The following is a 13,368-nucleotide window of genomic DNA, read 5'->3' as shown; positions in this document are numbered from 1 at the left end:
CATTCCCACCAATTGAGATTCTTTCTCTTTTTTATTAAATGCATTTATACCTGGTAGATGCACAGCCGTTTGCAAAAAAAAAATTGTTCTCTAATATAAACATAACTATTTAACCAATTATATGCATAATCATGAAAAATATAATAAAGTAATTTACTAAGTAATATTTCATGATCAACCGTGTCAAACGCTTTGGATCTAAATAGATGCGAGAGTGAGAGAGTGTATTCATTGTTGTTCACGGCTGTAAATATTTTTATCCACAAGTTGCAAAAGAGACATATCTGTGGAGTAGTTTCTACCAAAACCATATTACAGTGTTGCTTAAAAATGTTTAACATTCTCTTATGCAACTATTTTTCTAGGATTTTAGAAAAACGTAGTACAGATATTGGGCGATAATTTGTCAATCTGTCAAAATTTGTCAATTTGTCAAAGATTTATCAATCTCTGAGCATAATAATCACCCTTTCAGCCCCTCAGGCCTCAATCAGAGAGGTACAACACAGAAAGGTACACTGGCTGGCTGAGGCATTCCTCTCTCTGTCCAAACAAGCCTTTCTCCCATCTGCCCTGGTTCTCCCACCTTACACACCACCATTGCTGCTTCTATGCAGGTCGCAGCACGTGGAACAGATCCTTCTCTCAGTCAGACTCACTCAACATGACTGGAGAGAAATGGTTCACATTCAAAATACACCGACTGATAATTGCGAAATGTTTGTCAGTAAAAAACGGTGACCCACTAAAATACATTTAAAAACAATAAAATAAACATCCACTTGTCTTCTCATTTCACTACAATCTTCCTGGAAATGTTAATTATCTACGTAACTATGCGGGACTAACAACACCCAGTCATTAACTGAATTAATGCCCCTCAACAGCACAACGGAGAGGAGGGATATGAAAGGGAGAAGAGAGGAGGTGAGGAGGAGGGATATGAAAGGGAGAAGAGAGGAGGTGAGGAGGAGGGAAATGAGAGGGAGAAGAGAGGAGGTGAGGAGGAGGAGGGAATGAAAGGGAGACGAGAGGAGGTGAGGAGGAAGGATATGAAAGGGAGAAGAGAGGAGGTGAGGAGGAGGAGGTGAAAGGGGAGAAGAGAGGAGGTGAGGAGGAGGGATATGAAAGGGAGAAGAGAGGAGGTGAGGAGGAGGGATATGAAAGGGAGAAGAGAGGAGGTGAGGAGGAGGGAAATGAAAGGGAGAAGAGAGGAGGTGAGGAGGAGGGATATGAAAGGGAGACGAGAGGAGGTGAGGAGGAGGGAAATGAAAGGGAGAAGAGAGGAGGTGAGGAGGAGGGATATGAAAGGGAGAAGAGAGGAGGTGAGGAGGAGGGATATGAAAGGGAGACGAGAGGAGGTGAGGAGGAGGGATGAAAGGGAGAAGAGAGGAGGTGAGGAGGAGGGAAATGAAAGGGAGAAGAGAGGAGGTGAGGAGGAGGGATATGAAAGGGAGACGAGAGGAGGTGAGGAGGAGGAAATGAAAGGGAGAAGAGAGGAGGTGAGGAGGAGGGATATGAAAGGGAGAAGAGAGGAGGTGAGGAGGAGGGATATGAAAAGGGAGACGAGAGGAGGTGAGGAGGAGGGATATGAAAGGGAGAAGAGAGGAGGTGAGGAGGAGGGATATGAAAGGGAGACGAGAGGAGGTGAGGAGGAGGGATATGAAAGGGAGAAGAGAGGAGGTGAGGAGGAGGGAAATGAAAGGGAGAAGAGAGGAGGTGATGAGGAGGGATATGAAAGGGAGAAGAGAGGAGGTGAGGAGGAGTAGTATGAAGGAGATCTCGCTCTGTGGAACAGTGACTGGTGGTAGACCCAGGCAGGGGGATTTGACTGGTGGTAGGCCTAGGCAGGGAGATGTGGAACAGTGACTGGTGGTAGGCCTAGGCAGGGAGATGTGGAACAGTGACTGGTGGTAGGCAGGGGGATTTGACTGAGATGGAACAGGCCTAGGCAGGGGATGTGGAACAGTGACTGGTGGTAGGCCCAGGCAGGGGGATGTGGAACAGTGACTGGTGGTAGGCCCAGGCAGGGAGATGAGGAACAATGACTGGTGGTAGGCCTAGGCAGGGAGATGTGGAACAGTGACTGGTGATAGGCCCAGGCAGGGGGATGTGGAACAGTGACTGGTGGTAGGCCCAGGCAGGGGGATGTGGAACAGTGACTGGTGGTAGGCCCAGGCAGGGGGATGTGGAACAGTGACTGGTGGTAGGCCCAGGCAGGGGGATGTGGAACAGTGACTGGTGGTAGGCCCAGGCAGGGGGATGTGGAACAATGACTGGTGGTAGGCCCAGGCAGGGAGATGTGGAACAATGACTGGTGGTAGGCCCAGGCAGGGGGATGTGACTTGTGGTAGGCCCAGGCAGGGGGATGTGGAACAATGACTGGTGGTAGGCCCAGGCAGGGGGATGTGACTTGTGGTAGGCCCAGGCAGGGGGATGTGACTGGTTGTAGGCCCAGGCAGGGGGATGTGGAACAGTGACTGGTGGTAGGGCCCAGGCAGGGGGATATGACTGGTGGTAGGCCTAGGCAGGGGGATGTGACTGGTGGCAGGCCTAGGCAGGGGGATGTGACTGGTGGCATGGCCCAGGCAGGGGGATGTGACTGGTGGTAGGCCCAGGCAGGGGATGATGAAAAAGTGACGGGTGGTAGGCCCAGTCAAGGGGATGTAGAACAGTGACTGGTGGTTGGCCCAGTCAAGGGGATGTGGAAAAGTGACTGGTGGTAGGCCCAGGCAGGGGGATGTGGAACCAGTGATGGGTGGTAGGCCCAGGCAGGGGGATGTGGAACAGTGACGGGTGGTAGGCCCAGGCAGGGGGATGTGGAACAGTGACTGGTGGTAGGCCCAGGCAGGGGGATGTGGAACAGTGACGGGTGGTAGGCCCAGGCAGGGGGATGTGGAACAGTGACTGGTGGTAGGCCCAGGCAGGGGGATGTGGAACAGTGACTGGTGGTAGGCCCAGGCAGAGGGATGTGACTGGTTGTAGTCCCAGGCAGGGGGATGTGACTGGTTGTAGACCCAGGCAGGGGGATGTGGACCAGTGACTGGTTGTAGGCCCAGGCAGGGGGATGTGATTGGTGGTAGGCCCAGGCCGGGGGATGTGACTGGTGGTACGCCCAGGCAGGGGGATGTGACTGGTTGTAGGCCCAGGCAGGGGGATATGACTGGTGGTAGGCCTAGGCAGGGGATGTGACTGGTTGTAGGCCCAGGCAGGGGATGTGGACCAGTGACTGGTTGTAGGCCCAGGCAGGGGATGTGATTGGTGGTAGGCCCAGGCCGGGGGATGTGACTGGTGGTACGCCCAGGCAGGGGGATGTGACTGGTTGTAGGCCCAGGCAGGGGGATGTGGAACAGTGACTGGTTGTAGGCCCAGGCAGGGGATGTGACTGGCGGTAGACCCAGGCAGGGGATGTGACTGGTGGTAGGCCCAGGCAGGGGGATGTGGAACAGTGACTGGTTGTAGGCCCAGGAAGGGGATGTGACTGGTGGTACGCCCAGGCAGGGGGTGTGATTGGTGGTAGGCCCAGGCAGGGGGATGTGACTGGTGGTAGGCCTAGGCGGGGGGATGTGACTGGTGGTATGCCCAGACAGGGGGATGTGGAACAGTGACTGGTGGTAGGCCCAGGCAGGGGGATGTGACTGGTTGTAGGCCCAGGCAGGGGAATATGACTGGTGGTAGGCCTAGGCAGGGGGATTAGACTGGTGGTCGGCCCAGGCAGGGGAATGTGGTACAGTGACTGATGGTAGGCACAGACAGGGGGATGTGACTGGTGGTAGGCCCAGGCAGGGGATGTGACTGGTGTTAGGCCCAGGCAGGGGGCTGTGGAACAGTGACTGGTGATAAGCCCAGGCAGGGGGATGTGACTGGCGGTAGACCCAGGCAGGGGGATATGACTGGTGGTAGGCCTAGGCAGGGGATGTGACTGGTGGTAGGCCCAGACAGGGGATGTGACTGGTGGTAGGCCCAGGCAGGGGATGTGACTGGTTGTAGTCCCAGGCAGGGGATGTGACTGGTGGTAGACCCAGGCAGGGGATGTGACTGGTGGTAGGCCCAGGCAGGGGATGTGACTGGTGGTAGGCCCAGACAGGGGATGTGGAACAGTGACTGGTGGTAGGCCCAGGCAGGGGGATGTGACTGGTTGTAGGCCCAGGCAGGGGGATGTGGAACAGTGACTGGTGGTAGGCCCAGGCAGGGGGATGTGACTGGTTGTAGGCCCAGGCAGGGGGATGTGGAACAGTGATTGGTGGTAGGCCCAGGCAGGGGGATGTGACTGGTGGTAGGCACAGGAAGGGGGTTGTGATTGGTGGTAGGCCCAGGCAGGGAGATGTGTCGGTTGGTAGGCCCAGGCAGGTTGATGTGACTGGTAGTAGGCCCAGGCAGGGGGATGTGGAACAGTGACTGGTGATAGGCCCAGGCAGGGGGATATGACTGGTGGTAGACCCAGGCAGGGGAATATGACTGTTGGTAGGCCTAGGCAGGGAGATTTGACTGGTGGTAGGCCCAGGCAGGGGAATGTGGAACAGTGACTGGTGGAGGCCCAGGCAGGGGGATGTGACTGGTTGTAGGCCCAGGCAGGGGGATGTGACTGGTGGTAGTCCCAGGCAGAGGGATGTGACTGGTGGTAGGCCCAGGCAGGGGGATGTGGAACAGTGACTGGTGATAGGCCCAGGCAGGGGGATGTGACTGGTGGTAGACCCAGGCAGGGGAATATGACTGGTGGTAGGCCTAGGCAGGGGGATTTGACTGGTGGTAGGCCCAGGCAGGGGGATGTGGACCAGTGACGGGTGGTAGGCCCAGGCAGGGGGATGTGGAACTGTAACTGGTGGTAGGCCCAGGCAGGGGGATGTGGACCAGTGATGGGTGGTAGGCCCAGGCAGGGGGATGTGGAACAGTGACTGGTTGTAGGCCCAGGCAGGGGGATGTAACTGGTGGGAGGCCCAGGCAGGGGGATGTGGAACAGTGATTGGTGGTAGGCCCAGGCAGGGGGATGTGACTGGTGGTAGGCCCAGGCAGGGGATTTGACTGGTGGTAGGCCCAGGCAGGGGATGTGGACCAGTGTCGGGTGGTAGGCCCAGGCAGGGGGATGTGGAACTGTAACTGGTGGTAGGCCCAGGCAGGGGGATGTGGACCAGTGATGGGTGGTAGGCCCAGGCAGGGGGATGTGGAACAGTGACTGGTTGTAGGCCCAGGCAGGGGGATGTGACTGGTGGTACGCCCAGGCAGGGGATGTGACTGGTTGTAGGCCCAGGCAGGGGATGTGGAACAGTGACTGGTGATAGGCCCAGGCAGGGGGATGTGACTGGTGGTAGGCCTAGGCAGGGGGATTTGACTGGTGGTAAGCCCAGGCAGGAGAATGTGGAACAGTGACTGGTGGAGGCCCAGACAGTGGGATGTGACTGGTGGTAGTCCCAGGCAGGGGGATGTGACTGGTGGTAGGCCCAGGCAGGGGGATGTGACTGGTGGTAGGCCCAGGCAGGGGATGTGACTGGTGGTAGGCCCAGGCAGGGGATGTGACTGGTGGTAGGCCCAGGCAGGGGGATGTGACTGGTGGTAGGCCCAGGCAGGGGATGTGGAACAGTGATTGGTGGTAGGCCCAGGCAGGGGATGTGACTGGTGGTAGGCCCAGGCAGGGGGATGTGACTGGTTGTAGGCCCAGGCAGGGGGATGTGACTGGTGGTACGCCCAGGCAGGGGGATGTGACTGGTTGTAGGCCCAGGCAGGGGATGTGGAACAGTGACTGGTGGTAGGCCCAGGCAGGGGGATGTGGAACAGTGACTGGTGGTAGGCCCAGTTAGGGGGATGTGGAACAGTGACTGGTGGTAGGCCCAGGCAGAGGGATGTGGAACAGTGACGGGTTGTAGGCCCAGGCAGAGGGATGTGGAACAGTGACTGGTGGTAGACCCAGGCAAGGGGATGTGGAACAGTGACTGGTGGTTGGCCCAGGCAGGGGGATGTGGAACAGTGACTGGTGATTGGCCCAGGCAGGGGGATGTGACTGGTGGTAGGCCCAGGCAGGGGGATGTGACTGGTGGTAGGCCCAGGCAGCGGGGTGTGATTGGTGGTCGGCCCAGGCAGGGGGATGTGGAACAGTGACTGGTTGTAGGCCCAGGCAGGGGGATGTGACTGGTAGTAGGCCCAGGCAGGGGGATGTGACTGGTGGTAGGCCCAGGCAGGGATGTGACTGGTGGTAGGCCCATGAAGCGGGGGTGTGATTGGTGGTAGGCCCAGGCAGGGGATGTGACTGATGGTAGGCCCAGGCAGGGGGATGTGACTGGTGGTAGGCCCAGGCAGGGGGATGTGGAACAGTGACTGGTGGTAGGCCCAGGCAGGGGATGTGACTGGTAGTAGGCCCAGGCAGGGGATGTGACTGGTGGTAGGCCCATGAAGGGGGGTGTGATTGGTGGTAGGCCCAGGCAGGGGGATGTGACTGGTGGTAGGCCCAGGCTGGGGGATGTGGAACGGTGACTGGTGGTAGGCCCAGGCAAGGGGATGTGGAACAGTGACTGGTGGTTGGCCCAGGCAGGGGGATGTGGAACAGTGACTGGTGGTAGGCCCAGGCAGGGGGATGTGGAACAGTGACTGGTGTTAGGCCCAGGCAGGGGGATGTGGAACAGTGACTGGTGGTAGGCCCAGGCAGAGGGATGTGGAACAGTGACTGGTGGTAGGCCCAGGCAGGGGGATGTGGAACAGTGACGGGTGGTAGGCCCAGGCAGGGGGATGTGGAACAGTGACTGGTGGTAGGCCCAGGCAGAGGGATATGGAACAGTGATGGGTGGTATGCCCAGGCAGAGGGATGTAGAACAGTGACTGGTGGTAGGCCTGCCCAATACTAGTCAGTAAATGGACACATACCATACTAACAGTATTTAGATAGGTTTACGTACAGGCATATAGCTTTCATTTGTAGAATCTTTCCAAATGTCATGGTCTGAGTGACTTTCAACAAACTCTAATTCTATACTTTTACCAAGTCACCAATGTCTAGTACACTTATAAAAAGTGTGCTGGTGGGAGTGCCAGTTTGGTTAATTAGTTAGTTAGTTACAGGTCTTACCTATGTCTAGTACTCTGTTTAGCAGTGGGTTTGCGGGAGTGCCAGTATGGTTAGTTAGTTAGTTACAGGTCTTACCTATGTCTAGTACTCTCTGTTTAGCAGTGTGTTTGCGGGAGTGCCAGTATGGTTAATTAGTTAGTTAGTTACAGGTCTTACCTATGTCTAGTACTCTCTGTTTAGCAGTGTGTTGGCGGGAGTGCCAGTACTTCCAGTACTTCAGCTGTTCGTCTCTGTTCTTGTCTTCACTGAACACCACCATGATGACACTCTGTGTCAGAGGAATAGGAGACAGGACGATGATTAGCAACATTACTGTAGATCAGGGATGGGCAAACGTTTGGGCTTGAGGGCCACATCGGGATTAGGAAATTCAACTGAGAGTCACTCATAGTTTTTTTTACTATTTCTTTTTTTGGCTAAATCTATTTGCGGTCCAGAAAATATATAGGTCCACTATCATTTCTACATACACTGAGAGGATGAAACATTAGGAACACCTTCCTAATATTGAGTTGCACCCACTTTTGCCCTCAGAACAGCCTAAATTTGTTATTTTGCCAAACTTAATCTTAGATTTTAATTGGCCAGTCTGAGATAAGGCTTTTTCTTTGGAACTCTTCCTAGAAGGCCAGCATCCCGAAGTTTCCTCTTACATTTACATTTACATTTAAGTCATTTAGCAGACGCTCTTATCCAGAGCGACTTACAAATTGGTGCATTCACCTTATGACATCCAGTGGAACAGCCACTTTACAATAGTGCATCTAAATCTTTTAAGGGGGGTGAGAAGGATTACTTTATCCTATCCTAGGTATTCCTTAAAGAGGTGGGGTTTCAGGTGTCTCCGGAAGGTGGTGATTGACTCCGCTGTCCTGGCGTCGTGAGGGAGTTTGTTCCACCATTGGGGGCCAGAGCAGCGAACAGTTTTGACTGGGCTGAGCGGGAACTGTACTTCCTCAGTGGTAGGGAGGCGAGCAGGCCAGAGGTGGATGAACGCAGTGCCCTTGTTTGGGTGTAGGGCCTGATCAGAGCCTGGAGGTACTGAGGTGCCGTTCCCCTCACAGCTCCGTAGGCAAGCACCATGGTCTTGTAGCGGATGCGAGCTTCAACTGGAAGCCAGTGGAGAGAGCGGAGGAGCGGGGTGACGTGAGAGAACTTGGGAAGGTTGAACACCAGACGGGCTGCGGCGTTCTGGATGAGTTGTAGGGGTTTAATGGCACAGGCAGGAGCCCAGCCAACAGCGAGTTGCAGTAATCCAGACGGGAGATGACAAGTGCCTGGATTAGGACCTGCGCCGCTTCCTGTGTGAGGCAGGGTCGTACTCTGCGGATGTTGTAGAGCATGAACCTACAGGAACGGGCCACCGCCTTGATGTTATTTGAGAACGACAGGGTGTTGTCCAGGATCACGCCAAGGTTCTTAGCGCTCTGGGAGGAGGACACAATGGAGTTGTCAACCGTGATGGCGAGATCATGGAGCGGGCAGTCCTTCCCGGGAGGAAGAGCAGCTCCGTCTTGCCGAGGTTCAGCTTGAGGTGGTGATCCGTCATCCACACTGATATGTCTGCCAGACATGCAGAGATGTGATTCGCCACCTGGTCATCAGAAGGGGGAAAGGAGAAGATTAATTGTGTGTCGTCTGCATAGCAATGATAGGAGAGACCATGTGAGGTTATGACAGAGCCAAGTGACTTGGTGTATAGCGAGAATAGGAGAGGGCCTAGAACAGAGCCCTGGGGACACCAGTGGTGAGAGCACGTGGTGAGGAGACTGATTCTCGCCACGCCACCTGGTAGGAGCGACCTGTCAGGTAGGGACGCAATCCAAGCGTGGGCGCGCCGAGGAGATGCCCAACTCGGAGAGGGTGGAGAGGAGGATCTGATGGTTCACAGTATCGAAGGCAGCCGATAGGTCTAGAAGGATGAGAGCAGAGGAGAGAGAGTTAGCTTTAGCAGTGCGGAGCGCCTCCGTGATACAGAGAAGAGCAGTCTCAGTTGAATGACTAGTCTTGAAACCTGACTGATTTGGATCAAGAAGGTCATTCTGAGAGAGATAGCGGGAGAGCTGGCCAAGGACGGCACGTTCAAGAGTTTTGGAGAGAAAAGAAAGAAGGGATACTGGTCTGTAGTTGTTGACATCGGAGGGATCGAGTGTAGGTTTTTTTTCAGAAGGGGTGCAACTCTCGCTCTCTTGAAGACGGAAGGGACGTAGCCAGCGGTCAGGGATGAGTTGATGAGCGAGGTGAGGTAAGGGAGAAGGTCTCCGGAAATGGTCTGGAGAAGAGAGGAGGGGATAGGGTCAAGCGGGCAGGTTGTTGGGCGGCCGGCCGTCACAAGACGCGAGATTTCATCTGGGAGAGATGGGAGAAAGAGGTCAGAGCACAGGGTAGGGCAGTGTGAGCAGAACCAGCGGTGTCGTTTGACTTAGCAAACGAGGATCGGATGTCGTCGACCTTCTTTTCAAAATGGTTGACGAAGTCATCTGCAGAGAGGGAGGAGGGGGGGGAGGGGAGGAGGATTCAGGAGGAGAAGGTGGCAAAGAGCTTCCTAGGGTTAGAGGCAGATGCTTGGAATTTAGAGTGGTAGAAAGTGGCTTTAGCAGCAGAGACAGAGGAGGAAAATGTAGAGAGGAGGGAGTGAAAGGATGCCAGGTCCGCAGGGAGGCGAGTTTTCCTCCATTTCCGCTCGGCTGCCCGGAGCCCTCTTCACTGTTGACGTTGAGACTGGTGTTTTGTGGGTACTATTTAAGGAAGCTGCCAGTTGAGGACTTGTGAGGCATCTGTTTCTCAAACTAGACACTCTAATGTACTTGTCCTCTTGCTCAGTTGTGCACCAGGGCCTCCCACTCCTCTTTCTATTCTGGTTAGAGACAGTTTGTCCTGTTCTGTGAAGGGAGTAGTACACAGCGTTGTACGAGATCTTCAGTTTCTTGGCAATTTCTTGCATGAAATAGCCTTAATTTCTCATAACAAGAATAGACGGACGAGTTTCAGAAGAAAGTTTGTTGTTTCTGGCCATTTTGAGCCTGTAATCAAACCCACAAATGCTGATGCTCCAGATACGCAACTAGTTTATAGAAGGCCAGTTTTATTGCTTCTATAATCAGACAACAGTTTTCAGCTGTGCTAACATAATTGCAAAAGGGTTTTATAATGATCAAATAGCGTTTTAAAACTATAAACTTGGATTAGCTAACACAACATGCCATTGGAACACAGGAGTGATGGTTGCTGATAACGGGCCTCCGTACACCTATGTAGATATTCCATTAAAAATCAGCTGTTTCAAGCAACAATAATCATTTACAACATTTACAATGTCTACACTGTATTTCCGATCAATTTGATGTTATTTAAATGGACAAAAATGTACTTTTCTTTCAAAAACAAGGACACTTCTAAGTGACCCCAAACTTTAGAACGGCAGTGTACATGAATCCAATTATCATTATTTTATACTCAAAAGCTATTTAGCTCCCAGAGAACTAAAGATGCGATAGTTAGCTCCCAGAGTACTAAAAATGTGCTAGTTATCTCAGAGTGCTCCTAAAGATGTGCTAGTTAACTCCTAGAGTACTAAAGATGTGCTAGTTAGCTCCCAGAGTACTAAAAAGGTGCTAGTTATCTCAGAGTGCTCCTAAAGATGTGATAGTTAACTCCCAGAGTACTAAAGATGCGCTAGTTAACTCCCAGAGTACTAAAGATGCGCTAGTTAACTCCCAGAGTACTAAAAATGTGCTAGTTAGCTCCCAGATTACTAAAGACGTGCTAGTTAGTTCCCAGAGTACAAAAAATTTGCTAGTTAGTTCCCAAAGTACTAAAGATGTGCTAGTTAGTTCCCAGAGTACTCCTAAAGATGTGCTAGTTAACTCCCAGAGTACTAAATATGTGCTAGTTAACTCCCAGAGTACTAAAGATGTGCTAGTTAGTTCCCAGAGTACTAAATATGTGCTAGTTAGTTACCAGAGTACTAAATATGTGCTAGTTAACTCCCAGAGTACTAAAGATGTGCTAGTTAACTCCCAGAGTACTAAAGATGTGCTAGTTAACTCCCAGAGTACAAAAAATGTGCTAGTTAGTTCCCAAAGTACTAAAGATGTGCTAGTTAGTTCCCAGAGTACTCCTAAAGATGTGCTAGTTAACTCCCAGAGTACTAAATATGTGCTAGTTAGTTCCCAGAGTACTAAATATGTGCTAGTTAGTTACCAGAGTACTAAATATGTGCTAGTTAACTCCCAGACTACTAAAGATGTGCTAGTTAGTTCCCAGAGTACTCCTAAAGATGTGCTAGTTAGTTCCCAGAGTACTAAAGATGTGCATTCTTCGTTCTCATTCTTCAACTCACCCTGACTTTGCTGATTGGATGTCTCAGGCGTTTGTTAGCTCCCAGCTCGCTGAGCGTCACAGCGTAGAACTGGCCCTTGTTCAGGTACGTCATGGGCCCCTCCCCCTGCTTCACACGCAGTGACCTGGTGGCTTCCAGCTTGTACTGAAACGTATCCCTGTTAGAAGACACAACACATGATTAGTCTGTAGATATGACTAGTGGATATCTCAGCCAACAAAAATGCTGTATATTGTCTAATTGGACAGTATGTTGTGGATGTGTTTGGAGTAGTGACTTACACTACTTGTTGGTCGAAGATAAACTCTTCCTGTGCTATAGACTTGGGTGTGTGGTATTTCTGTTGGGGGGGAAACATCAATGTGTCAGGCAGTCAGTCAGACAAGGAAAGGGGAACCAACTATGGTACATTTAGAGGAAGTTAATCAACACTTTGGTTCATTTACTGACATTTTGGCTTTTCCAGTTCTATAGCACATTGGGGAATCAGCATCAACAATTTGCTAAAGGGAAGTATCCTTCCCAAGTGGGCAGACAGGTTGCAATCACATCATTCTAAGTTGTAATGTGATTGTAATGAGTTTTGGCCGTGGTGTTATAGCTTTAAGGTCCAGTACAGCCGTTATCTCAATATCAAAACATTGCTGAGTAACAATTAAGTACCTTACTGTGAATGTTTTAAATAAAAATGGTCAAAAATAGCAAAGAGGAATTTCTCAAGCAAGAACTGTCTGGGAGTGGTCTGAGTGGGGAGGGGAAACAGAAAACTACCTGTTATTGGCAGAGAGGTTTGGAACTCTCTTTCTTATTGGTATATTAATCAATATACCGCTTGGTGATGTCTCACCAGCCAAGCCAAAACGCCATCCTACCAAAACAGGCTGAAACTTGTGGCAGTCTATTCCAATAGCTCTTACGCTAAATGGGCATTATCATCATTTTCACAATGTCACAGTATTATACCAACCTCAGTGTGGAATAGGAATATCAGCATTTTGACTGCACTGGGCTTTTAACTTAACTTAAGAATATACATGATTAACACATAAGTCCTAACATCCTCTTACCACATCGCTCTCCTCTTCATACGGGCTGTCATCAGGCGTGCTGCGCTGGTCCTCCTTAACGTATCCCCCGTGACTAACTATTGACACATCGGATACATACGGACTCATCTGTTCATAGACGACCCTTGACTCCTGCTCGTCGCCCTCTCCTCGGTAGTGCGCCCCCGTCCCAACCCCAGGACCCATGAACACCGGGGCATACATCTCTGCCTTCACCAAGGCAATAGCCCCAGGTCCATCACCCGTCCCCGCCCCGTACTCCTCCCTCTTGTCCAGGTGGTCAGTGTTGAGGGACATGTTGACTCTCTTGTCCAGGTGGTCAGTGTTGAGGGACAGGTTGACCGGGACAGACTTCAGCACCTGGACTCGGTTGTCCACCATCTCTATGTTGTCACCCTGCTGGCCGTTGATGCTGGTCCCCGAGCCTCCCCTGTAACAGCATCAGAGAAGAACAGCATTTAGGTGGAACCTACTGAACTGGTGGAAACATATTACATGGGTCATTCCACCAAAGAGTGCATTTTGTGTCCTTTTTGATATTTATTTAATTTTAAAAGGCTGTTAAATGAAATGAAGTGGCCTTAATATAGACCACATGGAGAATTCAATAAATCTGTCACGCCCTGACCATAGAGAGCCTTTGTTTCTCTATGGTATAGTAGGTCAGGGCGTGACTGGGGGGAATTCTAGTTTATATTTTCTATGTGGGGTTCTAGTTTAGTATTTCTATGTTGGTGATTTGTATGATTCCCAATTAGAGGCAGCCGGTAATCGTTGTCTCTAATTGGGGATCATATTTAACTATCATTTTTCTCACTTGTATTTGTGGGATATATTGTTTATGTGTAGTTACCTGTTAGCACGCCGTTGGCGTCACATTTCGTTTATTGTTTTGTTGTGTGGTT

General features: G+C 51.7%; 1 protein-coding gene across 2 annotated transcripts in view; it reads right to left on the bottom strand.

Moving 5' to 3' along the window:
* grhl2b (grainyhead-like transcription factor 2b) overlaps positions 1-13,368 on the bottom strand; it is a 134,679-nt gene that overhangs the window by 72,089 nt on the left and 49,222 nt on the right. For both annotated transcript variants that reach the window (XM_065020085.1, XM_065020086.1), the window contains exons 4-7: positions 12,464-12,893; positions 11,678-11,736; positions 11,397-11,553; positions 7,211-7,322 (exon numbers count right to left, since the gene is read on the bottom strand). In XM_065020085.1, coding sequence (XP_064876157.1) covers positions 7,211-7,322; positions 11,397-11,553; positions 11,678-11,736; positions 12,464-12,893 — 758 coding nt within the window. The remainder of the gene's footprint in view (positions 1-7,210; positions 7,323-11,396; positions 11,554-11,677; positions 11,737-12,463; positions 12,894-13,368) is intronic.

Source organism: Oncorhynchus nerka, linkage group LG7 (genome assembly GCF_034236695.1).
Source record: "Oncorhynchus nerka isolate Pitt River linkage group LG7, Oner_Uvic_2.0, whole genome shotgun sequence".
Taxonomy (NCBI): domain Eukaryota; kingdom Metazoa; phylum Chordata; class Actinopteri; order Salmoniformes; family Salmonidae; genus Oncorhynchus; species Oncorhynchus nerka.
Note: the sequence above shows the minus strand (reverse complement) of the source record. Positions and strands in the feature narration are given on the sequence as shown.